Source organism: Phyllostomus discolor, chromosome 8 (assembly GCF_004126475.2).
Source record: "Phyllostomus discolor isolate MPI-MPIP mPhyDis1 chromosome 8, mPhyDis1.pri.v3, whole genome shotgun sequence".
NCBI lineage: Eukaryota > Metazoa > Chordata > Mammalia > Chiroptera > Phyllostomidae > Phyllostomus > Phyllostomus discolor.
In genome coordinates, this window is record NC_040910.2 from 44,269,950 (window position 1) to 44,295,361 (window position 25,412).

A 25,412-nucleotide genomic window follows, 5' to 3' on the forward strand; every position below is an offset into this window, starting at 1 on the left:
CCAGCTGATCTTTAGGGAACACAGAATCTCCAGGAAAATGGTCCCTTCTGTCTAGACCCACTGGGAAATCATGCAGGTAGAGGTTGGAATAAGAAGATACAAATGTAACTAATGAGCAGACATAGGGAGCTGTAAATAGCTTCTCATCTCCAGTCTCTCAGCATGTGTGACCTTGGGCTGGATGGGAACTGGTTGTTGCTTTTAGAACCCTAAGTTTGTGTAGGAGACCAATGCTTGCCTCCTTCCTGCTGTCTTGTCTGAGGAGAGAGCTTCTTCCTCCATTATCATCCATCCAGGAGACTAGACTTTCTTTACTGGGAGTCCATCGTCTCAGAGCTCCTGATCAGGTGAGGCCAAGGGTGCAGCAGGTGCTTCAGAAAAGGGTCAGAGAGAGCCAAAGCCAAGCATGTTCACCTGAGGTCTGTGACAGCCATCAGCTTATGGTTGCTTGCTTGCCCGATTAACTAGTTCATGATTTGTTTGTGATGCTAAAAAGAGAAGTGAACATTGAAATCAGCAACACATGGGTCATTGCTGACAACTCACTGATGGAAATCCAGTTGAGGTGGGAATGGGAGGCATAAAGTAGGGCAAGTGAAAGTAGAACATGTGCAATGAATTTTGCAACTAAAGGGAGTAGGAAATAGAGTACTAGGTGTGGAGGAGAGCTGTGCAGTCAAGTGAGGGTAGTTCTTTATTTTTGTCACGGGGCATACTCAAGACTGTTTCCATATTGATGAGGCAGATCCATATTCAATATATGTCTTGCAAATATTACCTTGCAACAGTGGTCATGAGATGTACATTCCACAGTATGTTCTTTCACTCCGGGTACTCAATTAGTATGAAAAAGAGTTTATTTGATAAGTAAAAAGAGGTGTGCTAAATAGCTTAGTTTTGCCATTGCTTCATTACCTGTGACCCGAATACATTTGTGTGTTAGTTATTCATCTGTTTTTTCTACTGTAAATTGTCTCGAAATTCCTGACATTTGCAGAGTGGGGTCAGCATGCTTTGCTTCCTGTTTTTCATTGCATTCTTCTAAACAAGGAATTGGTGGTTTTTATCCCCACCAACTTTGTTGTTGTCATTGAGTACTTTTATGTACATACATGTGGAGAATTGTGAGTATTTATTAACTGTGTGGGCTCAAATCTATCACTCAGCCACATTGTATTCTCTCCATTGCTTTTTAATTTTTTACTTTTCTTACTGAAAAATATACAGCTGTTACTTTTATATTCTTCACTTGTGAATCCTTGCTATAAACAAACAATGAGAGTGAATGTTCTTCTGTGTACTCAGCACTAATGAATCACCCTACATATATACTGCCAACTTTGTCACATCTCAATCATTCTTTGTTGTTCCTCTGGCCTTCTGTGGTTAGCTCTATTTTCAAAATTGGTATCATCTTCTACCATCTTCTGGGAGGCACTCCTTTTGTACCCTTTTTGTTATTTTTATTTATTTTTATTTTCACACAATAGTTTTCATGTACATTCATGAATTCAGCAAAGGCACAACATACAAAATCAATGCCTGTTGGAGGGAGGTATCCAAATAAAAGGCATTTAAAAGACTAGCTCAATTTGTTTTATGACCCCTGGTCTTTTAGAAGTTTGTGGTTATTCATAAATATTGGAACTAGTGCAATATGAACATAAATATGCCATATGACTAAGCAGTTCTTCTGTTAGTTACATATCCAAAAGAAAGGAGTGCATGGGTATACCAAAATTATGAACAAAATGTTCACAGCAGCATTATTATTTTTTAACAATTTTTTTATTGTTGTTCAAGTAGTTTGCTGCTTTTTCTCCCCAGCCCTCCCCACCTTCTTCCCATTTCCACCCCCGTTGTTATTGTCCATGTGTCCTTTATACTTGTTCCTGTAAACCCTTCAACCTTATGCCCCGTTAAGGCCCCCACCCCCACCCTGCTCTGGTCACTGTCAGCCTGTTCTCAATTTCAGGGACTTTGGTTATATTTTCCTTGCTTGTTATTTTGTTGATTAGGTTCCTGTTAAAGTGGAAGGCACCCTTTATAAAGATTTGACTGAAGATTACCCCTACCTTCCATAAGATAATTTGAATCCATGTATCTCTATATATAAGAAATTGTAACTTAGATGCTGATTTCTCCCTGATTTTAAAAACCTCTTCATAATTTCCAAGTCTTTGGAAATTTAATCTGGGATCAGTGGCCCATGCTGATATTGTTAAGTTATTATTTTCTGTTTTGATGTAAATTAATTTGATTCTCACTTAATTATTTTTCCTACAGTAGTTTTGTGATCAGTATATGTAACCTAATTACATTCCTGCTGGTAATCTTTATTCCATTAGGGCTTAGTTTCTTTCTTTCTTTAAATCTTCTCTTCCTACATTATGTTCACATACACACTCATGGGCTTTTGTACAGATGCGTAAACAGCATCCTGGCCCATCAGAAATGCTCTTTGTGTGTTATACAGTTTTTTTTCTATGTGTCCACACTTCCTTCCTACTCAACAATACCCATGGTCTTCCCATCAGCCAAAAAGGGTGTAAGACAGTGATTCATTATTTCCATGTCTACATAATATTGTGTAGTGTGGCTCTGCAGGTCACACCTGAAATCTAAGGTACACTTTCTCAATACATTGCTATTATAACAATATAAAAAATATTTTGAGATTGTTATGCTAAAACTCTGGTTCTACACCACATGAAATACTGTTCCCTCAGGGGACACTGAACAATGTTTGGAGACATTTTGGCTTTCACATGGGAGGTGTCAGTAAAGTCCAGGGATGCTCTGAACATGCTGCAATGCCCAGGAGAGACCACCCCTCAGACAAAGCCCTGGCCCAGGATGTCAGTCCTGCAGAGACTGAGGAGCCCTGTGTTAGAGACACAGGTCCTTGTAGTATGTGCAGCTGCCTTCAGACTATTTTCCCGATGTAACACTTCACAGTTCTGCCAGGAAAAAAAAAAGAGCATCCACTTTTACCTGTATAAAAGTCTGCACCCCAGTCAATGTGACATTTTTCTAAGTTTTTCTCCAGGCTGACAGGTGTGAAAGAACTTTTTTGTTGTTTGCTGAACTTCTTCTGATTTTGATCAAAGATTCATATTTGATGTTTTTTGAATAATTGGAGTATTACTATATGGTTACTATTTCTTCATTGTCAGCCTTTTCAAAGGTTTTTAAAAATTATGGTGGTTGGATGTAGAAGAGGGTAAAAAGGGGATAAATGTTGAAAGAAGGAGACTTGGGGTGCCGAACACACAATACAACATACAGGTGATATATTAGAGTTGTACCCCTGAAACATATATATTTTTATTAACTAATACACCCAATAAATTCAATAAAAATAAAGAAAGTAAAGGTAAAAAAAAGAAAAAAAATTATTTCTTAATGACTTTAGGGATGTTTTGGCCATAGAAACGTTTTACATTTTATTTGTAAAATATATCTGTGTTTTTACTGCTGAGTCTCTAGACCTGATTAGGGTGGTTTGGCCCACCCATCAATATTAATATATAGTTTTCATTCTGTTCACCTAAAAGGACTGGTTACTCTTCTAGTGAGCACGCAATCCCCCAGATTTTATGTAACATGACAGAGGTAGGGGATCAACTTCATTTTTTTCCAGGTGGATGTTTATTTTTCCAGCTTTTATTCAACAATCCAACCTTTCCAAATATGTAGAAATACAACCTTACCATGCATTAAATGTACTTATATACTGAGGTCTAATTCCTGATTCTCCAACAAATAAAACTGAGCCTCTGCTTTGCCACCGCGTCCAGGAACATCATACATTACCTTCTGTGTCTGTACCTTTGTCAATTTAACTACATGCACATTGGTATTTATATCTTGTTTTCATTAGTTTTTGATGCTCCCCTCATTTTCTTTAACACAGTTGCTAAATCACTCTGTTTAACTAGGTTTTATTCTCCCTGTCATTCCTTTCATTACTTCACTTTTACTCAAATGGCTTCCTGGGTAAATGCACAAATATATATACACATTTGTAAGACTACAGAGGTGAACAAAGCAGGTGAAGCCCTGCTTGTTGAGATCTGGCACTGTTTTGTTTTGTTTTTAATCTAGTGAGTTTTTTTCAATTTCCAATTTTTATTTATTTTTTATTTTTATCTCCACACTAATTTTTTATTGGTGTTCCAGTAGAGTTGTCCATTTTTCCCCATCACTCTCCCCCACCCCACTGTGATGGTGAAGGCACAGTATGGTGAAATAAGTGTTTGTGTGATAAGGTGGATGGGCTTCCATTGCATGAAGAAAGTTACTCCGTGTGAAAGGATGGATTGTCATGGCATGTGCAGGCTTTATTTGTCATGTCCTGGGGAGGCCTTTGCATGTCGGATGAGGACCAGAACTGAATTGACAGTGCCTACTGATTTGCCAAAAATGAGATCCAAATCCAAAGTCCAAGAAAAAGAAAGGGGCCACATGAGAAAAGTGAGGGAGGGGTTTGTCCTAACTGAATTTTAACCTTATAAAAACACACTGGTCAAATAACTATAGCATAGGCACAGGAAAAGCCAGTCTTCCACTACTTGTTATTAAAGAGATTTACTTTGGTAAAATAGTAATTTATTTTGTTGGTCAGTTTTTACTTGTGGTAGTCAATCTGCAAGGTGTTTCCACACCAGATGTAAGTAACCACCTTTGTGTTTTGGACAAATACATCTTTTGTCCTTTATTATTTTTGTTGACTTCAAGGGAGTGTACTTAGCGTTGGAAAGCTGCCAGAATCCAAAGACATTTCTTCTCATCATCTCTCAGAGATCACCTGAGCTTACTATCAACAGATATTTTTTCTTCCTGGTGTCCATTTTATTCCTCTCTCTCTCTCCACATTTATGTTTCTTTAAATACAGGGCATAAAATGGACATTCCAATCTAGAACTCCAAGCTTATTTGTGTGTGCAGTCTTACCATAGCAGTATGGCAGTAGCATGTCTAAACTCTTTTTGGAAAAGAAACCTGATCTGGACAGCTTTAGTTGTGTGTACTCATAGCCTAAATAGTGAGTGAGACAAACATAGAGACCACATGTATGTGGAGGCCAAGGTGTGTGTGTGCACATGTAACCTGAGAGCAGTGCTCAGAGCAGGGGTACCTGGACTCATGTATTTTAAAGTAACTTATCACCCAGTGGGCAGAACACTGTCAAGAGAAAGGACTAAGGGGTAGCTCTTTTCAATTCACAGGGTGTTTTTGCAACTGGAATAATACAGTGCCAAGTTTACATAAGTGTGTACAGGGGACTCTGTGTGACTTGAAGTTTCAACAGCAACATGCAGGTCCCCATATTTCTTAATACTCTGACACCACCTCTCCTGCCCCTGACACACTGGCTCCTTCTGAGCCTTGATTTTCTAAAACCACCATCTTCCTCAGGGCTTTTGCATTGGCTGTTCCTCTGTCTGGCAAACACTTCTCCCTCTTAGCCTCCCACTTAGTCTTCTTTGAGGTGCCTGTTAAAGTGTTGTCTGTTGGCAAACCTTGGCTAAACTTTATAAAAACAACACCCTCAGCATGGATAGCCCTGAAGAACTTCACGGTAAGTCAAGTAAGCCTGTCAGAGAAAGACAATGCCATGTGGTTTCACTTATATGTGGAATCTGATGAACAAAGTGATCTAGCAAGCAAAATAGAGACATATGAATAGATAACCATAGGGTGATAGCTATGAAGTGGGAGGTTAGGGGGTGGGGGATTGAGCAAAAGAAAAAGGACTCATGGACATGGACAACAGTGTGTGATTGTGGGGGAGTAGGCAATATTAAGGGGTTAAATAGTAATAAGAAAATTGCAATCAAAATTAAAAAATAAAAAACACCCTCTCCCCTCTCTCTCCATGTAATGTGATTTACTTTTCTATATAGTATCTGCATCATTGGATATGTTATAGTAGTATTTTTGTCTGATTATATTCTTTGTCTATCATTAGTTTTGTGGAGACTTTTGTTTTTCATCATCCCATACTCTGAACAGTGCCTCGAAGATGGTCTAAAGTCAACATATGAGTATATTCCTCAAGTGAATGAACAATAGTCCCAATAGAACAGCAATATACATGGTGTTTGAAGAATGAGTTGATGGTAGAAAAGGGAATTCTAATGAGCAATGGCAGTAGACATGCCTTAATGGGAACCAGATCCTAACCCAATATGAAAATTATTTTTCGGATTCTAAAAGAAAAATGTAGCATTTATTCTCAGTTACTAATGTGAAAATCAGTTATTCATTTTCTTCTATTTTCTGGTAGTCACCTACACCATATGGAACCAGGCAATGCTACACAAATTTCAGAGTTTGTTCTCCTGGGACTATCAGAGGAACCAGAGCTTGCAGCCCCTCCTATTTGTGCTTTTCCTCTGCATGTACCTGATCACTGTGTTGGGAAACCTGCTCATCATCCTGGCTGTCAGCTCAGACTCCCACCTCCACACCCCCATGTACTTCTTCCTCTCCAACCTGTCCTTGGTAGACGTCTGTTTCACCTCCACCACCATCCCAAAGATGCTGGTGAACATCCAGACACAGAGCAAAGTCATCACCTATGCAGGTTGCATCACCCAGATGTATTTTTATATACACTTTGTAGGGTTGGATGACTTCATCCTTACTGTCATGGCCTATGACAGGTATGTGGCCATCTGTCACCCTCTGCACTACACAGTCATCATGAACCCCCACCTCTGTGGACTGCTGGTTCTGGTGTCCTGGATTATTAGTATTCTGAATTCCTTGTTAGAAAGCATAATGGTGTTGGATCTGTCCTTCTGCTCAAACTTGGAAATCCCCCACTTTTTCTGTGAACTCAAAGAGGTGGTCCAACTTGCCTGTTCTGACACATTTCCTAATGACATGGTGATGTACTTTTCAGCAGGGTTGCTGGCTGGTGGTCCCCTGACTGGGATCCTTTATTCTTACTCTAAGATAGTGTCTTCCATATGTGCAATCTCATCAGCTCAGGGGAAGTATAAAGCATTTTCTACCTGTGCATCTCACCTCTCAGTTGTCTCCTTATTTTATGGTACTAGCCTAGGCGTGTATCTGGGCTCTGCTGGTACCCACCACTCACAATCAAGTGCAGTTGCCTCAGTGATGTACTCTGTGGTCACACCCATGCTGAACCCCTTCATCTACAGTCTCAGGAACAAGGACATAAAGAGGGCCCTGGAAAGATTCCTCGGCAGGTAGGCTTTTAAGGACCAACTATATGAGGCCCCTGAATGTTCAAAGCTTCAGAACAAGAAGTTCTGACACAAGTTAATATAGTCTTTGGACCATGTGTAATTAGAAATTCTCATATTCCTCATGGGTTAACATGAATTATATTAGCATATTTATTCTCTTATGACATATATCATTCCAAGTAATATTTATATTGTTTACTGAAAAAATTGTCATAAATTATACTACTTTGTCGACTAATGCACACTTGGATACTGAGGTCATTTATATAATTTTGTTGTAGAGGTACATCTGAGACCACAGATTTCACTTACATGGTCATCATCATTTTCTATAGCACTACCTTTAGTATGCTTCTTGATAATGTAGACTTGAACATGCTGGTAGGTTTTATAGCTGGTCTCCTGGTTTTATATACTTCACTCTGTTATTCAGTTGTGTGTCCACATGCCTACATAGGCCCTGGAAAAAAACTGACTATCAAACCCATGTTTCCAAGAAGAGTCTACTATGAAATATACATTTTAGTAAATAGACTGATGTAATATGTAACAGATGGCCATACATATAATGAAGCAAAAGGTGCCAGACAATTTATTATTATCCAAAATATTTTTCATGCTGCACATCTACTCATTGAAGTGTGGAATATCATGTCCATGTATGAGGGGTGAAGAATTATGTGGAGTGTTTTGTGTTTTTTTCTGAAGTATTTTGCTGTTTCTGCTTGAAAACTTTCAGTGTGCTCCTTCCAAATGGGACTCCTCCTACTGGTCTAAATGAAATGTCTCCCCTTTTCCAAATCTTTCCAAATCCACCAATGGGACAGTGAGCGACCAATATGAATATCGTACAATGTATATCTCGTTTGTACTCAGGAATGTCTTCAGTCTTTGTGATTAAAGGATGAATCACACAGGAGTTAAAATCCTGTCCAGTCAAGAGAAAAGGGATCACCAATTTTCCTGCACAAATGTGCTCATCATTCCATCCTGTCCTGACTTCCTGGTAGGGAACCTCAGTGTACTTGCTTTTATGCAGTTATCTGAAATACATCTGAAGAAAAGCACAATTGTGAATGCTCTCCTCCATCAGTAAAAATGCTAAAAGAAGCAGATTAGTATAATTGTCCTCAGTTCCGTTTGCTTTGATTATGTCATCAGTTTGTTATTGCTATATAACAAGCCATCCCAAAACAAATGGTTTAATATAACTCCTTTAGTTTCGAATTGGTTTGTGTAGTGGGGAGCTGTTCTGATCTATGCTGGTCTCCTCATGAGTCTGTAGTCAGCTATAGGTCAGTTGGGGTGTGTCTGCTGACCTTTGCTGGGCTTTTTAATACACTAGTGGCTCAGCTATTGTGGCTGATCTAGGGAGGTATTGGCTGGGTAAGTGATCTCTGTCCACATGTCCCATCCTCCTCTGGAAGTTCCACCTGGATTGTTCACACAGCTGGGCTACTAGTGTACTAAAAACTCCAGGTGAGAACAGCCGAAATGACAAGGCATGGTAAAGTACACTGTCACTTCCACAATATTTATTGGCTAAAACAAATACAAAATTGTAAGCCTTCCCCAATTCAAAGGTGGAGCAATAACTCCTCTTCTGGACGGGAGGAGCTTCATAGTCACATTGCCAAAGACTGGAAACAGACAAAGAATTGGGGACAACTCGGCAAACAGGCTACCTACCACTTGTGTAAATTTCAATTCTGTCAAGTTTTATTTCTGCACCTCCCACCTGAACAGCTGAATGATCTTAGAGAAAAAAGTGAGAGTAAAAATATGTTTAATGAGCTGATGTGGAAATTTCACTCTAAAGGGTCTAACCCTCTGAATATGAACAGCCCCACCCCTGCCCCAGGCCTTCAGCTTGCCATTTATTGGCTGAACAGAAATAAAACTTTTCCTTCCAGACTTCTGGAGTCTGGGGCCCTTACTCACAGATTAACTGAGGGAGGGAGTTCTTCCTTTCCTTGTACCATCTCTTTGGTCTCTTCATGTAGATAGTGCTTATATAATTGGCCTGCTCTTCACATATTTATAATGATTCCCAATCTGATACTTGTATTTGCTGTGGGTGGGGTGCCTGATGGATGGAGGTGACATTTGAAATGCAGAGACAACAGAGAAAGGAATTAAAAGAGGAGGGGGTATTGCTGCATAAATTCCACAGTGAATATCCTGATGTGAGGGCTGAGGAGAGATTGGAATCTCTGGAGACTGCAAATACCTGTCAGGGAGGGCAGTAAGTGATGTCACAAGTTTCCATCCATGCCAGGTTCCTTTCTGGTGGAGGGCAGGTTTCTGTGACCACTAAGTATTTACTTATGCAGAGAAAAATCTCTGAATTTTATTCGGTCTCAGTATAGCATTTTTGGGGTCTATATTAATGATTATATTCTGTAAGTCTTCTAATTTCTCCAGGCTTTTTTGTTAAAAAGGCCCTCACCCTATGATATGTTTATTGATTTTACACAGAGAGAAAGGGGGAGCGAGAGACAAATGTCATTGTGACAGAGAAATATTGATTGGTTGCTTCCCTATGGGCCCAACCAGGATCCCACCCTTCACCTAGTATGTGCTCTACCAGGATGAATCCACAAACTTTTGGTGTATGGGACAATGCTCCAACCAACTGAACCATTTGTGTGCAGTAATTATCAAAATATAGATACACTTATTACAACAGTGTGTTGACTTTGGGGTGGCACTAAGCTTAAAGGGAAGTTCTGCCACAGTAAGTACTTCAATAAATTAAATATTTTTTTAAAGATTTTATTTATTTATTTTTAGAGAGGGAAGGGAGCGAGATAGAGACAGAGAGTAACATCAATGTACGGTGGCTGGGGGTCATGGCCTGCAACCAGGCATGTAGGGAATCAAACCTGCGATGCTTTGGTTTGCAGCCCGTGCTCAATCCACTGAGCTATACCATCCAGGGCTAAATTAAATCTTTATTTGTAAATCACAGGTGTAGAGTTGGGGAGGGAGTTTAGGCATACTCTGACAGTCCTCATGAAATTATTAAAGAAATAGTCTTCCAATCCATGAAGATGGTGCATGCTTGTATTTGTTTGTGTCTTCCTTAATTTCTTTCTTCAGTATTATGTGGTTTTCTGAGTACAGTCTTTTACCTCCCTGGTTAGGTTTATTCCTAGGTACTTTATTTTTCTTGTTGCCATATCAAATGGGATTTTTCCCTTGATCTCTCTTTCTGATACTTCATTGTTGGTGTACAAGATTCCTTTGATTGTTGAATGTTGACAGACACTTCTCCAAGGAGGACATACAGAGGATCCAGAGACCCATGATAAGATGCTCAGCATCACTAGCTGTCAGAGGTGATGCAAATTAAAACCATAATGAGATACAACTTCACAGCAGTCAGAATGGCCACCATGAAAAAATCAACAAACAACAAGTGTTAGAGACCATGTGGAGAAAAGGGGGCCCTAGTGCACTGTTGGTGGGGATGCAGACTGGTGCAGCCATTGTAGAAAACAGTATGGAATTTCCTCAGACTAAAAATGGAACTGCCTTCTGATCCAGCAACTCCATGTCTGTGATTATATCCTAAGAACCCTGAAACACCAATCCAAAAGAACCTATGCCCTCCAATGTTCATAGCAGCACAATTTCCATAGCCAAGTGCTGGAAGCAACCTAGGTGCCCATCAGCAAACGAATGGATCAAAAAACAATGGTACATTTACACAATGGAATACTATGCAGCAGAAATAAAGAACCAGCTCCCACCCTTTGGGACAGCATGGATGGAACTGGAGAGCATTATTCTAAGTGAAATAGGCCAGGCAGTGAAAGACAAATACCATATAATCTCACTTTTAAGTGGACCTATCAACAAAACAAACAAGCAGCAAAATATAAGCAGAACAATGAAATTAAAAACATCTGACAGTACCCAGAGGGTAGGTGGGAGGAGATAATGGGGGGAAAAGAGAAAAGGGTTTTCAGGAACAACTATGAAGGACACATGGACAAAACCAAGGGGGTGGGTGGGATCAGGGGAGAGAGGTGGGGATAGCTGGGGTGGTGGGGGAAAATTCAACCAACTGTACTTGAGGAACAATAAAATTTTTAAAAATGGGCATATAAGCCAACAAAAAAAATTGGGAACAACAAAAAATGTAGTAGTCTTATTTTTTATGCACCATGATTCTCAGTGTGTCTCTTCAAGTCACAGAAACCCTTAATGCTTTCACTAAGTGCTCTCAAGTGTACTCTACCAATCCCAGATCATGAGGAAACACAGTTGTGTCTTCTAGAGGTCTCATGAGTGGCTTCCACCTCCTTGCCCTTTCTTGGGGCTGTAGAACAGGAACCCCACAACAAATGTTCTATTCAGAGTCTGGAGGGAGATTCAGAGTTACCAGAGTATCTTCTTTCTCCCATCTGTCTTTTCTGCTGTTAACCTCCACCCTGGGGCATCCCTCCCCTTGTTTCACTGCTTCTCATTCCCCACCATGTATGTTGTGTCTGTTTACCTCACTCAACCATCTGGTTTTGAAGCCTTTGCAAATAGTTATTAAACAATTACTGTATGGTAAGCACTAAATATATTCTGTGGAGGAAGAAAATATTAAGATTTGTTCCTCCTTTTAAGCTCACAGTCTAAACTTGGGCAAAGTCAGGCAAATAAACAAATGCAATACTGCCAGGTGTTACTGTATCTGGCTGAAATGGTCCCCAAATAGTCCAACTCACCCTGCAGGTCCATGAAGGTTTCACAGATGAGCCTAAAATAGCATTGAAATCTGAAGGCAAGTGGAGTTACATTCCAGGTGGAGAAGAAAATAAACACACACCAGAAAATGCTACAGAAAAGTAATGGGCATTACAGTGTAATGTTAAAGTGCAGTTAGGAAATGAAAAATAGCTGCTAGTGCGTGATGAACAATGAGGAGCAGAGGATAGAAACTGAACCATGAGTCTAGCTATGTGGACAGCCACCAGATAACAGAGAGTCTTAGATTCTGGTTCAATGATTGTGATTAATTCTGAAATTAGTGCAGAGTCAGTTCAGGGTTTATGGCAAGTGACATCCAGAATCAGTCTCAGCTTGTGGAAAGGTCTTCCTACATGAAGTTTTATATTCATGTGATGATATCAAACTCAGAGATAAGGATGATGAAGGGATCTACCATGATGGCAGTAGGAAATTCATAGAGAAAAGGAGGTTACCAGAGAATGAGGTAAGACAAAATGTGGGGCAATTGCTATATACATACAGGATTTCTGTTTGGGGTGATCAAATGTAGGTGGGTGATAGTTGTACATTGTGAACGTGCTTAATGTCACTGAATTCACCTTTAAAAATGGTTAAAATAGGGAATTGTTTTGTATTTTCTTGCATCTCATTGAGTATGTTCACTATTGCAATCTTAAATTTTTCATCATTTTTAGCACATATTTCCATGTGTTCAAGTTTGCTTTCTGAAGATTTTTATTTTCTCTGTAAGGTGCCTCATTACCATGGTATTCATGCTATCTTGATGGGTTCCTTCTCTGTCTAGGCATCTCTGTAGTGTGGCACTTCTCTAGCAGATATTAGGAAGAGGCCTTGTCATTATTTTCTAGGAAGTGGCACTGAGTCAACAGTTTTTGAGCTCTGTGAAATCCCAAAGTTGACCCCAGTAGTTTCCACACATTGTAGTAGCATGCTTGGAGGTGGGGTTTTCTGGGGTAACCTGACTGACCTTTTGTTTTGCCTTCTTGTTATAAGAGAACTCGGATCTCCATGGGACCCCAGCACCCCAACATGGGGTCAGTGACAGAGTTCAATCTTTACTCAGGGGAAATAGTGATTTTATAGTAACCATTTCTGACTTTGCAGATAAAGTGCTCCACAACCTGACCCCAAGGGTGACTGAAGGTGAGCTTTGGGAGTCGACAGAACAGCAGGACTCAATGGCTCTTTTTCTTTGTCTGGAATGTCATTGCCTGAAAGCTGCATCTAAGCCCCTGTGCTGTGTCCTTTTCTGGGTCCATGATTTCTACGCCTCCCCTATTTGGTCCCTCTGGCCCACCTTTAAATGTTTCAATGTGCAGATCTTGAGGCATACATGTATATTGAGCAGGGAATCCTTTGTCAAATTATAGCCATTCAAATTGTTGACATTTCGGGGAAGAGACCAAGGGGATCTCTCATGCTGCCATTTCTCTGACATCACTGCCCTTCACCAATCTTTAAAGGCAGCAGTGTAGCATTTAATCCTTGCTCTGATACCAGCTCTATCTTCTCCCTTCCTCTTCTACATTCAGAAAACCATGGAGATTACTTTAGCCTCCCTATGTAGTTATTGCCAAATGTACCTTTTAAATTTATTTTAATTATAGTTAACATACAAATATTAATTTCAGGTATACATAGTGATTCAATATTTATATAGTTTACAAAGTGATGACTACAGTAAGTCTGGTAACCACATGTCACTGTATATAATTATGACAATACTATCAACTCTGTTCCCTATGCTGTACTTTACATCCCCATGACTTGTGTTATAACTGGATGTTTATACTTCTTAATCTCCTTCATGCTACTCCCTCATCCACACTCCCTCTGTTGTAACCATCAGTTTTTTCTCTGTATCTGTGAATTTGTTTCTCCTTCATTTTGTTTATTTATTTTCTTTTGTAGATTGCACTTTGCTTTTTTCCCAGGTACAAGAGACACCTTCTCTACCATTTCTCGGTGTGAATCAGCTACCTGAGCTTTAGATCCTACTCCAATCCATGCACTGATATGCTTTTTACCTTCTCAGTAATTTATTGAAGTATAATTGTATAACAACCAAACATGATTAAAATATACAATGTGATGAATAAAAGCCATAAAAATTGTAGTCCATACCTCATCTTTCCAGTTGTGTAGGAGTCAAGAAAGTGTACAATAAACTTTAGTGGCTTCTCAATGTGATTGTTAAACCTGAGCCTCAATTTCCTTATTTCTGAAGGTAAAGTAGAATAGCAAACATAACTTCAGATGAATGTTGCAAGAAATAAATGAGATGTGGAGGTGTTTTGTTGGGTCCAAATAAACTGGGTTCAAAGGTAAAACTGTATGTATGTAATATGTATTTGTGTACATTTTTATTTCAAATAAATACACACATAAATGTGTACAAACAGAGACTCATATATAATCTCATATTTGAAAAGAAACTTAAGAGAAAGTTGAAAGGATAAAAATGAATAGAATGAATAAAAATTAATTTAATAAATTTTAATGTAAAATTTAAAGATGGAGAAATTTAGAAAAAGATTTAAAGTAAATGGTACACATAAATTAAATGAGTTCCTTTTCTTATATTAATATCTCAAAAGCATAAAATACGAAGTTCACTGACACTTTGGCAAGAAGAAATTCTACCAGCCAGACAGGCTGAAATTTATAGAATGATTATATGTGTCTTCCACTGAAAGGGAGACTAATAATGCAAAATGTTTTTTACTCAGGGGAGATTAATGAATGCTACGAGACACATTAACTCAGTTTCTTGAACAAAATTCCTTTGGATAAATGCCTGTATCAATTTTTAATGCTAAGGAAAAGTTACCACACCAGTGAATGTAAAAACAAACACAGTTAGCTCTTATATTCCTGAGGTCTCTTGGGGCTAAAGTCAAGACATTTGCAGGGCTACCTTTCTTCTGGAGGCTATGGGAAGAACCTATTTACTTTCCAATTCCAAGCTTAGTATCATAGTGCAAAAAAATCTAAATGTATTTATTACAAATAACAAATATTTCATAGCGAGGGACTAAATGACAGCTCTTGGGATATGAGGTTGACATTCCAAATTGTTTTGGCCAATGTGTCATGAAGTCCAGTGTGGAACACTCAAAGTTTAATTAAAGGAACTTAGTTTCTCCCTCTTGTTGAAAAAGAAAAATAGCAATTTCTGTGGACATGAGGGACCAAGTCCCTACCACAATTCAACATTTGGGGATTTGAGTTTTCTAATCCAGACTGGATGCTCAGTCTTAAATTGGAAAAATTTTAAATGAGGGTAGGGATAAAGTGCTGGAGGTTAATCTTTTGGAACCCACAGGCTTTATGAGAGGGACTAAGTAACAATAGGATTCCCTGGACTTCCCAGCTGATCTTTAGGAACACAGAATCTCCAGGAAAATGGTCCCTTCTGTCTAGACCCACTGGGAAATCATGCAGGTAGAGGTTGGAATAAGAAGATACAAATGTAACTAATGAGCAGACATAGGGAGCTGTAAATAGCTCTCATCTCCAGTCTCTCAGCATGTGTGACCTTGGGCTGGATGGGAACTGGTTGTTGCTTTTTAGAACCTAAGTTTGTGTAGGAGACCAATGCTTGCCTCCTTCCTGCTGTCTTGTCTGAGGAGAGAGCTTCTTCCTCCATTATCATCCATCCAGGAGACTAGACTTCTTTACTGGAGTCCATCGTCTCAGAGCTCCTGATCAGGTGAGGCCAAGGGTGCAGCAGGTGCTTCAGAAAAGGGTCAGAGAGAGCCAAAGCCAAGCATGTTCACCTGAGGTCTGTGACAGCCATCAGCTTATGGTTGCTTGCTGCCCGATTAACTAGTTCATGATTTGTTTGTGATGCTAAAAGAGAAGTGAACATTGAAATCAGCACACATGGGTCATTGCTGACAACTCACTGATGGAAATCCAGTTGAGGTGGGAATGGGAGGCATAAAGTAGGGCAAGTGAAAGTAGAACATGTGCAATGAATTTTGCAACTAAAGGGAGTAGGAAATAGAGTACTAGGTGTGGAGGAGAGCTGTGCAGTCAAGTGAGGGTAGTTCTTTATTTTTGTCACGGGGCATACTCAAGACTGTTTCCAATATTGATGAGGCAGATCCATATTCAATATATGTCTTGCAAATATTACCTTGCAACAGTGGTCATGAGATGTACATTCCACAGTATGTTCTTTCACTCCGGGTACTCAATTAGTATGAAAAGAGTTTATTTGATAAGTAAAAAGAGGTGTGCTAAATAGCTTAGTTTTGCCATTGCTTCATTACCTGTGACCCGAATACATTTGTGTGTTAGTTATTCATCTGTTTTTTCTACTGTAAATTGTCTCGAAATTCCTGACATTTGCAGAGTGGGGTCAGCATGCTTTGCTTCCTGTTTTTCATTGCATTCTTCTAAACAAGGAATTGGTGGTTTTTATCCCCACAACTTTGTTGTTGTCATTGAGTACTTTTATGTACATACATGTGGAGAATTGTGAGTATTTATGAACTGTGTGGGCTCAAATCTATCACTCAGCCACATTGTATTCTCTCCATTGCTTTTTAATTTTTTACTTTTCTTAACTGAAAAATATACAGCTTTTACTTTTATATTCTTCACTTGTGAATCCTTGCTATAAACAAACAAGGAGAGTGAAGTTCTTCTGTGTACTCAGCACTAATGAATCACCCTACATATATACTGCCAACTTTGTCACCTCTCAATCATTCTTTGTTGTTCCTCTGGCCTTCTGTGGTTAGCTCTATTTCAAAATTGGTATCATCTTCTACCATCTTCTGGGAGGCACTCCTTTTGTACCCTTTGTTATTTTATTTATTTTTATTTTCACACAATAGTTTTCATGTACATTCATGAATTCAGCAAAGGCACAACATACAAAATCAATGCCTGTTGGAGGGAGGTATCCAAATAAACGGCATTAAAAGACTAGCTCAATTTGTTTTATGACCCCTGGTCTTTTAGAAGTTTGTGGTTATTCATAAATATTGGAACTAGTGCAATATGACATAAATATGCCATATGACTAAGCAGTTCTTCTGTTAGTTACATATCCAAAAGAAAGGAGTGCATGGGTATACCAAAATTATGAACAAAATGTTCACAGCAAGCATTATTATTTTTAACAATTTTTTTATTGTTGTTCAAGTAGTTTGCTGCTTTTTCTCCCCAGCCCTCCCCACCTTCTTCCCATTTCCACCCCCGTTGTTATTGTCCATGTGTCCTTTATACTTGTTCCTGTAAACCCTTCAACCTTATGCCCCGTTAAGGCCCCCACCCCCACCCTGCTCTGGTCACTGTCAGCCTGTTCTCAATTTCAGGGACTTTGGTTATATTTTCCTTGCTTGTTATTTTGTTGATTAGGTTCCTGTTAAAGTGGAAGGCACCCTTTATAAAGATTTGACTGAAGATTACCCCTACCTTCCATAAGATAATTTGAATCCATGTATCTCTATATATAAGAAATTGTAACTTAGATGCTGATTTCTCCCTGATTTTAAAAACCTCTTCATAATTTCCAAGTCTTTGGAAATTTAATCTGGGATCAGTGGCCCATGCTGATATTGTTAAGTTATTATTTTCTGTTTTGATGTAAATTAATTTGATTCTCACTTAATTATTTTTCCTACAGTAGTTTTGTGATCAGTATATGTAACCTAATTACATTCCTGCTGGTAATCTTTATTCCATTAGGGCTTAGTTTCTTTCTTTCTTTAAATCTTCTCTTCCTACATTATGTTCACATACACACTCATGGGCTTTTGTACAGATGCGTAACAGCATCCTGGCCCATCAGAAATGCTCTTTGTGTGTTATACAGTTTTTTTTCTATGTGTCCACACTTCCTTCCTACTCAACAATACCCATGGTCTTCCCATCAGCCAAAAAGGGTGTAAGACAGTGATTCATTATTCCATGTCTACATAATATTGTGTAGTGTGGCTCTGCAGGTCACACCTGAAATCTAAGGTACACTTTCTCAATACATTGCTATTATAACAATATAAAAAATATTTTGAGATTGTTATGCTAAAACTCTGGTTCTACACCACATGAAATACTGTTCCCTCAGGGGACACTGAACAATGTTTGGAGACATTTTGGCTTTCACATGGGAGGTGTCAGTAAAGTCCAGGGATGCTCTGAACATGCTGCAATGCCCAGGAGAGACCACCCCTCAGACAAAGCCCTGGCCCAGGATGTCAGTCCTGCAGAGACTGAGGAGCCCTGTGTTAGAGACACAGGTCCTTGTAGTATGTGCAGCTGCCTTCAGACTATTTTCCCGATGTAACACTTCACAGTTCTGCCAGGAAAAAAAAAAGAGCATCCACTTTTACCTGTATAAAAGTCTGCACCCCAGTCAATGTGACATTTTTCTAAGTTTTTCTCCAGGCTGACAGGTGTGAAAGAACTTTTTTGTTGTTTGCTGAACTTCTTCTGATTTTGATCAAAGATTCATATTTGATGTTTTTTGAATAATTGGAGTATTACTATATGGTTACTATTTCTTCATTGTCAGCCTTTTCAAAGGTTTTTAAAAATTATGGTGGTTGGATGTAGAAGAGGGTAAAAAGGGGATAAATGTTGAAAGAAGGAGACTTGGGGTGCCGAACACACAATACAACATACAGGTGATATATTAGAGTTGTACCCCTGAAACATATATATTTTTATTAACTAATACACCCAATAAATTCAATAAAAATAAAGAAAGTAAAGGTAAAAAAAAGAAAAAAATTATTTCTTAATGACTTTAGGGATGTTTTGGCCATAGAAACGTTTTACATTTTATTTGTAAAATATATCTGTGTTTTTACTGCTGAGTCTCTAGACCTGATTAGGGTGGTTTGGCCCACCCATCAATATTAATATATAGTTTTCATTCTGTTCACCTAAAAGGACTGGTTACTCTTCTAGTGAGCACGCAATCCCCCAGATTTTATGTAACATGACAGAGGTAGGGGATCAACTTCATTTTTTTCCAGGTGGATGTTTATTTTTCCAGCTTTTATTCAACAATCCAACCTTTCCAAATATGTAGAAATACAACCTTACCATGCATTAAATGTACTTATATACTGAGGTCTAATCCTGATTCTCCAACAAATAAAACTGAGCCTCTGCTTTGCCACCGCGTCCAGGAACATCATACATTACCTTCTGTGTCTGTACCTTTGTCAATTTAACTACATGCACATTGGTATTTATATCTTGTTTTCATTAGTTTTTGATGCTCCCCTCATTTTCTTTAACACAGTTGCTAAATCACTCTGTTTAACTAGGTTTTATTCTCCCTGTCATTCCTTTCATTACTTCACTTTTACTCAAATGGCTTCCTGGGTAAATGCACAAATATATATACACATTTGTAAGACTACAGAGGTGAACAAAGCAGGTGAAGCCCTGCTTGTTGAGATCTGGCACTGTTTTGTTTTGTTTTTAATCTAGTGAGTTTTTTTCAATTTCCAATTTTTATTTATTTTTTATTTTATCTCCACACTAATTTTTATTGGTGTTCCAGTAGAGTTGTCCATTTTTCCCCATCACTCTCCCCCACCCCACTGTGATGGTGAAGGCACAGTATGGTGAAATAAGTGTTTGTGTGATAAGGTGGATGGGCTTCCATTGCATGAAGAAAGTTACTCCGTGTGAAAGGATGGATTGTCATGGCATGTGCAGGCTTTATTTGTCATGTCCTGGGGAGGCCTTTGCATGTCGGATGAGGACCAGAACTGAATTGACAGTGCCTACTGATTTGCCAAAAATGAGATCCAAATCCAAAGTCCAAGAAAAAGAAAGGGGCCACATGAGAAAAGTGAGGGAGGGGTTTGTCCTAACTGAATTTTAACCTTATAAAAACACACTGGTCAAATAACTATAGCATAGGCACAGGAAAAGCCAGTCTTCCACTACTTGTTATTAAAGAGATTTACTTTGGTAAAATAGTAATTTATTTTGTTGGTCAGTTTTTACTTGTGGTAGTCAATCTGCAAGGTGTTTCCACACCAGATGTAAGTAACCACCTTTGTGTTTTGGACAAATACATCTTTTGTCCTTTATTATTTTTGTTGACTTCAAGGGAGTGTACTTAGCGTTGGAAAGCTGCCAGAATCCAAAGACATTTCTTTCTCATCATCTCTCAGAGATCACCTGAGCTTACTATCAACAGATATTTTTTCTTCCTGGTGTCCATTTTATTCCTCTCTCTCTCTCCACATTTATGTTTCTTTAAATACAGGGCATAAAATGGACATTCCAATCTAGAACTCCAAGCTTATTTGTGTGTGCAGTCTTACCATAGCAGTATGGCAGTAGCATGTCTAAACTCTTTTTGGAAAAGAAACCTGATCTGGACAGCTTTAGTTGTGTGTACTCATAGCCTAAATAGTGAGTGAGACAAACATAGAGACCACATGTATGTGGAGGCCAAGGTGTGTGTGTGCACATGTAACCTGAGAGCAGTGCTCAGAGCAGGGGTACCTGGACTCATGTATTTTAAAGTAACTTATCACCCAGTGGGCAGAACACTGTCAAGAGAAAGGACTAAGGGGTAGCTCTTTTCAATTCACAGGGTGTTTTTGCAACTGGAATAATACAGTGCCAAGTTTACATAAGTGTGTACAGGGGACTCTGTGTGACTTGAAGTTTCAACAGCAACATGCAGGTCCCCATATTTCTTAATACTCTGACACCACCTCTCCTGCCCCTGACACACTGGCTCCTTCTGAGCCTTGATTTTCTAAAACCACCATCTTCCTCAGGGCTTTTGCATTGGCTGTTCCTCTGTCTGGCAAACACTTCTCCCTCTTAGCCTCCCACTTAGTCTTCTTTGAGGTGCCTGTTAAAGTGTTGTCTGTTGGCAAACCTTGGCTAAACTTTATAAAAACAACACCCTCAGCATGGATAGCCCTGAAGAACTTCACGGTAAGTCAAGTAAGCCTGTCAGAGAAAGACAAATGCCATGTGGTTTCACTTATATGTGGAATCTGATGAACAAAGTGATCTAGCAAGCAAAATAGAGACATATGAATAGATAAACCATAGGGTGATAGCTATGAAGTGGGAGGTTAGGGGGTGGGGGATTGAGCAAAAGAAAAAGGACTCATGGACATGGACAACAGTGTGTGATTGTGGGGGAGTAGGCAATATTAAGGGGTTAAATAGTAATAAGAAAATTGCAATCAAAATTAAAAAAATAAAAAACACCCTCTCCCCTCTCTCTCCATGTAATGTGATTTACTTTTCTATATAGTATCTGCATCATTGGATATGTTATAGTAGTATTTTTGTCTGATTATATTCTTTGTCTATCATTAGTTTGTGGAGACTTTTGTTTTTCATCATCCCATACTCTGAACAGTGCCTCGAAGATGGTCTAAAGTCAACATATGAGTATATTCCTCAAGTGAATGAACAATAGTCCCAATAGAACAGCAATATACATGGTGTTTGAAGAATGAGTTGATGGTAGAAAAGGGAATTCTAATGAGCAATGGCAGTAGACATGCCTTAATGGGAACCAGATCCTAACCCAATATGAAAATTATTTTTCGGATTCTAAAAGAAAAATGTAGCATTTATTCTCAGTTACTAATGTGAAAATCAGTTATTCATTTTCTTCTATTTTCTGGTAGTCACCTACACCATATGGAACCAGGCAATGCTACACAAATTTCAGAGTTTGTTCTCCTGGGACTATCAGAGGAACCAGAGCTGCAGCCCCTCCTATTTGTGCTTTTCCTCTGCATGTACCTGATCACTGTGTTGGGAAACCTGCTCATCATCCTGGCTGTCAGCTCAGACTCCCACCTCCACACCCCCATGTACTTCTTCCTCTCCAACCTGTCCTTGGTAGACGTCTGTTTCACCTCCACCACCATCCCAAAGATGCTGGTGAACATCCAGACACAGAGCAAAGTCATCACCTATGCAGGTTGCATCACCCAGATGTATTTTTATATACACTTTGTAGGGTTGGATGACTTCATCCTTACTGTCATGGCCTATGACAGGTATGTGGCCATCTGTCACCCTCTGCACTACACAGTCATCATGAACCCCCACCTCTGTGGACTGCTGGTTCTGGTGTCCTGGATTATTAGTATTCTGAATTCCTTGTTAGAAAGCATAATGGTGTTGGATCTGTCCTTCTGCTCAAACTTGGAAATCCCCCACTTTTTCTGTGAACTCAAAGAGGTGGTCCAACTTGCCTGTTCTGACACATTTCCTAATGACATGGTGATGTACTTTCAGCAGGGTTGCTGGCTGGTGGTCCCCTGACTGGGATCCTTTATTCTTACTCTAAGATAGTGTCTTCCATATGTGCAATCTCATCAGCTCAGGGGAAGTATAAAGCATTTTCTACCTGTGCATCTCACCTCTCAGTTGTCTCCTTATTTTATGGTACTAGCCTAGGCGTGTATCTGGGCTCTGCTGGTACCCACCACTCACAATCAAGTGCAGTTGCCTCAGTGATGTACTCTGTGGTCACACCCATGCTGAACCCCTTCATCTACAGTCTCAGGAACAAGGACATAAAGAGGGCCCTGGAAAGATTCCTCGGCAGGTAGGCTTTTAAGGACCAACTATATGAGGCCCCTGAATGTTCAAAGCTTCAGAACAAGAAGTTCTGACACAAGTTAATATAGTCTTTGGACCATGTGTAATTAGAAATTCTCATATTCCTCATGGGTTAACATGAATTATATTAGCATATTTATTCTCTTATGACATATATCATTCCAAGTAATATTTATATTGTTTTACTGAAAAAATTGTCATAAATTATACTACTTTGTCGACTAATGCACACTTGGATACTGAGGTCATTTATATAATTTTGTTGTAGAGGTACATCTGAGACCACAGATTTCACTTACATGGTCATCATCATTTTCTATAGCACTACCTTTAGTATGCTTCTTGATAATGTAGACTTGAACATGCTGGTAGGTTTTATAGCTGGTCTCCTGGTTTTATATACTTCACTCTGTTATTCAGTTGTGTGTCCACATGCCTACATAGGCCCTGGAAAAAACTGACTATCAAACCCATGTTTCCAAGAAGAGTCTACTATGAAATATACATTTTAGTAAATAGACTGATGTAATATGTAACAGATGGCCATACATATAATGAAGCAAAAGGTGCCAGACAATTTATTATTATCCAAAATATTTTTCATGCTGCACATCTACTCATTGAAGTGTGGAATATCATGTCCATGTATGAGGGGTGAAGAATTATGTGGAGTGTTTTGTGTTTTTTTCTGAAGTATTTTGCTGTTTCTGCTTGAAAACTTTCAGTGTGCTCCTTCCAAATGGGACTCCTCCTACTGGTCTAAATGAAATGTCTCCCCTTTTCCAAATCTTTCCAAATCCACCAATGGGACAGTGAGCGACCAATATGAATATCGTACAATGTATATCTCGTTTGTACTCAGGAATGTCTTCAGTCTTTGTGATTAAAGGATGAATCACACAGGAGTTAAAATCCTGTCCAGTCAAGAGAAAAGGGATCACCAATTTTCCTGCACAAATGTGCTCATCATTCCATCCTGTCCTGACTTCCTGGTAGGGAACCTCAGTGTACTTGCTTTTATGCAGTTATCTGAAATACATCTGAAGAAAAGCACAATTGTGAATGCTCTCCTCCATCAGTAAAAATGCTAAAAGAAGCAGATTAGTATAATTGTCCTCAGTTCCGTTTGCTTTGATTATGTCATCAGTTTGTTATTGCTATATAACAAGCCATCCCAAAACAAATGGTTTAATATAACTCCTTTAGTTTCGAATTGGTTTGTGTAGTGGGGAGCTGTTCTGATCTATGCTGGTCTCCTCATGAGTCTGTAGTCAGCTATAGGTCAGTTGGGGTGTGTCTGCTGACCTTTGCTGGGCTTTTTAATACACTAGTGGCTCAGCTATTGTGGCTGATCTAGGGAGGTATTGGCTGGGTAAGTGATCTCTGTCCACATGTCCCATCCTCCTCTGGAAGTTCCACCTGGATTGTTCACACAGCTGGGCTACTAGTGTACTAAAAACTCCAGGTGAGAACAGCCGAAATGACAAGGCATGGTAAAGTACACTGTCACTTCCACAATATTTATTGGCTAAAACAAATACAAAATTGTAAGCCTTCCCCAATTCAAAGGTGGAGCAATAACTCCTCTTCTGGACGGGAGGAGCTTCATAGTCACATTGCCAAAGACTGGAAACAGACAAAGAATTGGGGACAACTCGGCAAACAGGCTACCTACCACTTGTGTAAATTTCAATTCTGTCAAGTTTTATTTCTGCACCTCCCACCTGAACAGCTGAATGATCTTAGAGAAAAAAGTGAGAGTAAAAATATGTTTAATGAGCTGATGTGGAAATTTCACTCTAAAGGGTCTAACCCCTCTGAATATGAACAGCCCCACCCCTGCCCCAGGCCTTCAGCTTGCCATTTATTGGCTGAACAGAAATAAAACTTTTCCTTCCAGACTTCTGGAGTCTGGGGCCCTTACTCACAGATTAACTGAGGGAGGGAGTTCTTCCTTTCCTTGTACCATCTCTTTGGGTCTCTTCATGTAGATAGTGCTTATATAATTGGCCTGCTCTTCACATATTTATAATGATTCCCAATCTGATACTTGTATTTGCTGTGGGTGGGGTGCCTGATGGATGGAGGTGACATTTGAAATGCAGAGACAACAGAGAAAGGAATTAAAAGAGGAGGGGGTATTGCTGCATAAATTCCACAGTGAATATCCTGAATGTGAGGGCTGAGGAGAGATTGGAATCTCTGGAGACTGCAAATACCTGTCAGGGAGGGCAGTAAGTGATGTCACAAGTTTCCATCCATGCCAGGTTCCTTTCTGGTGGAGGGCAGGTTCTGTGACCACTAAGTATTTACTTATGCAGAGAAAAATCTCTGAATTTTTATTCGGTCTCAGTATAGCATTTTTGGGGGTCTATATTAATGATTATATTCTGTAAGTCTTCTAATTTCTCCAGGCTTTTTTGTTAAAAAGGCCCTCACCCTATGATATGTTTATTGATTTTACACAGAGAGAAAGGGGGAGCGAGAGACAAATGTCATTGTGACAGAGAAATATTGATTGGTTGCTTCCCTATGGGCCCCAACCAGGATCCCACCCTTCACCTAGTATGTGCTCTACCAGGATGAATCCACAAACTTTTGGTGTATGGGACAATGCTCCAACCAACTGAACCATTTGTGTGCAGTAATTATCAAAAATATAGATACACTTATTACAACAGTGTGTTGACTTTGGGGTGGCACTAAGCTTAAAGGGAAGTTCTGCCACAGTAAGTACTTCAATAAATTAAATATTTTTTTAAAGATTTTATTTATTTATTTTTAGAGAGGGAAGGGAGCGAGATAGAGACAGAGAGTAACATCAATGTACGGTGGCTGGGGGTCATG

The 25,412-nt window shown here is 39.3% G+C and overlaps 1 protein-coding gene and 1 pseudogene across 1 annotated transcript; both read left to right on the top strand.

Annotated features, from left to right (window-relative positions):
- Positions 1-6,305: 6,305 nt before the first annotated feature.
- On the top strand, positions 6,306-7,416 carry LOC114503300 (olfactory receptor 7A17-like). Its single transcript, XM_036034441.1, is given in 2 exon segments — positions 6,306-6,371; positions 6,373-7,416. Coding segments are annotated over 2 exon segments (924 nt in total). The 3' UTR covers positions 7,231-7,416.
- Positions 7,417-21,623: 14,207 nt separating this feature from the next.
- LOC114503105 lies at positions 21,624-22,931 on the top strand (annotated as a pseudogene).
- The last annotated feature ends 2,481 nt before the right edge of the window (positions 22,932-25,412 follow it).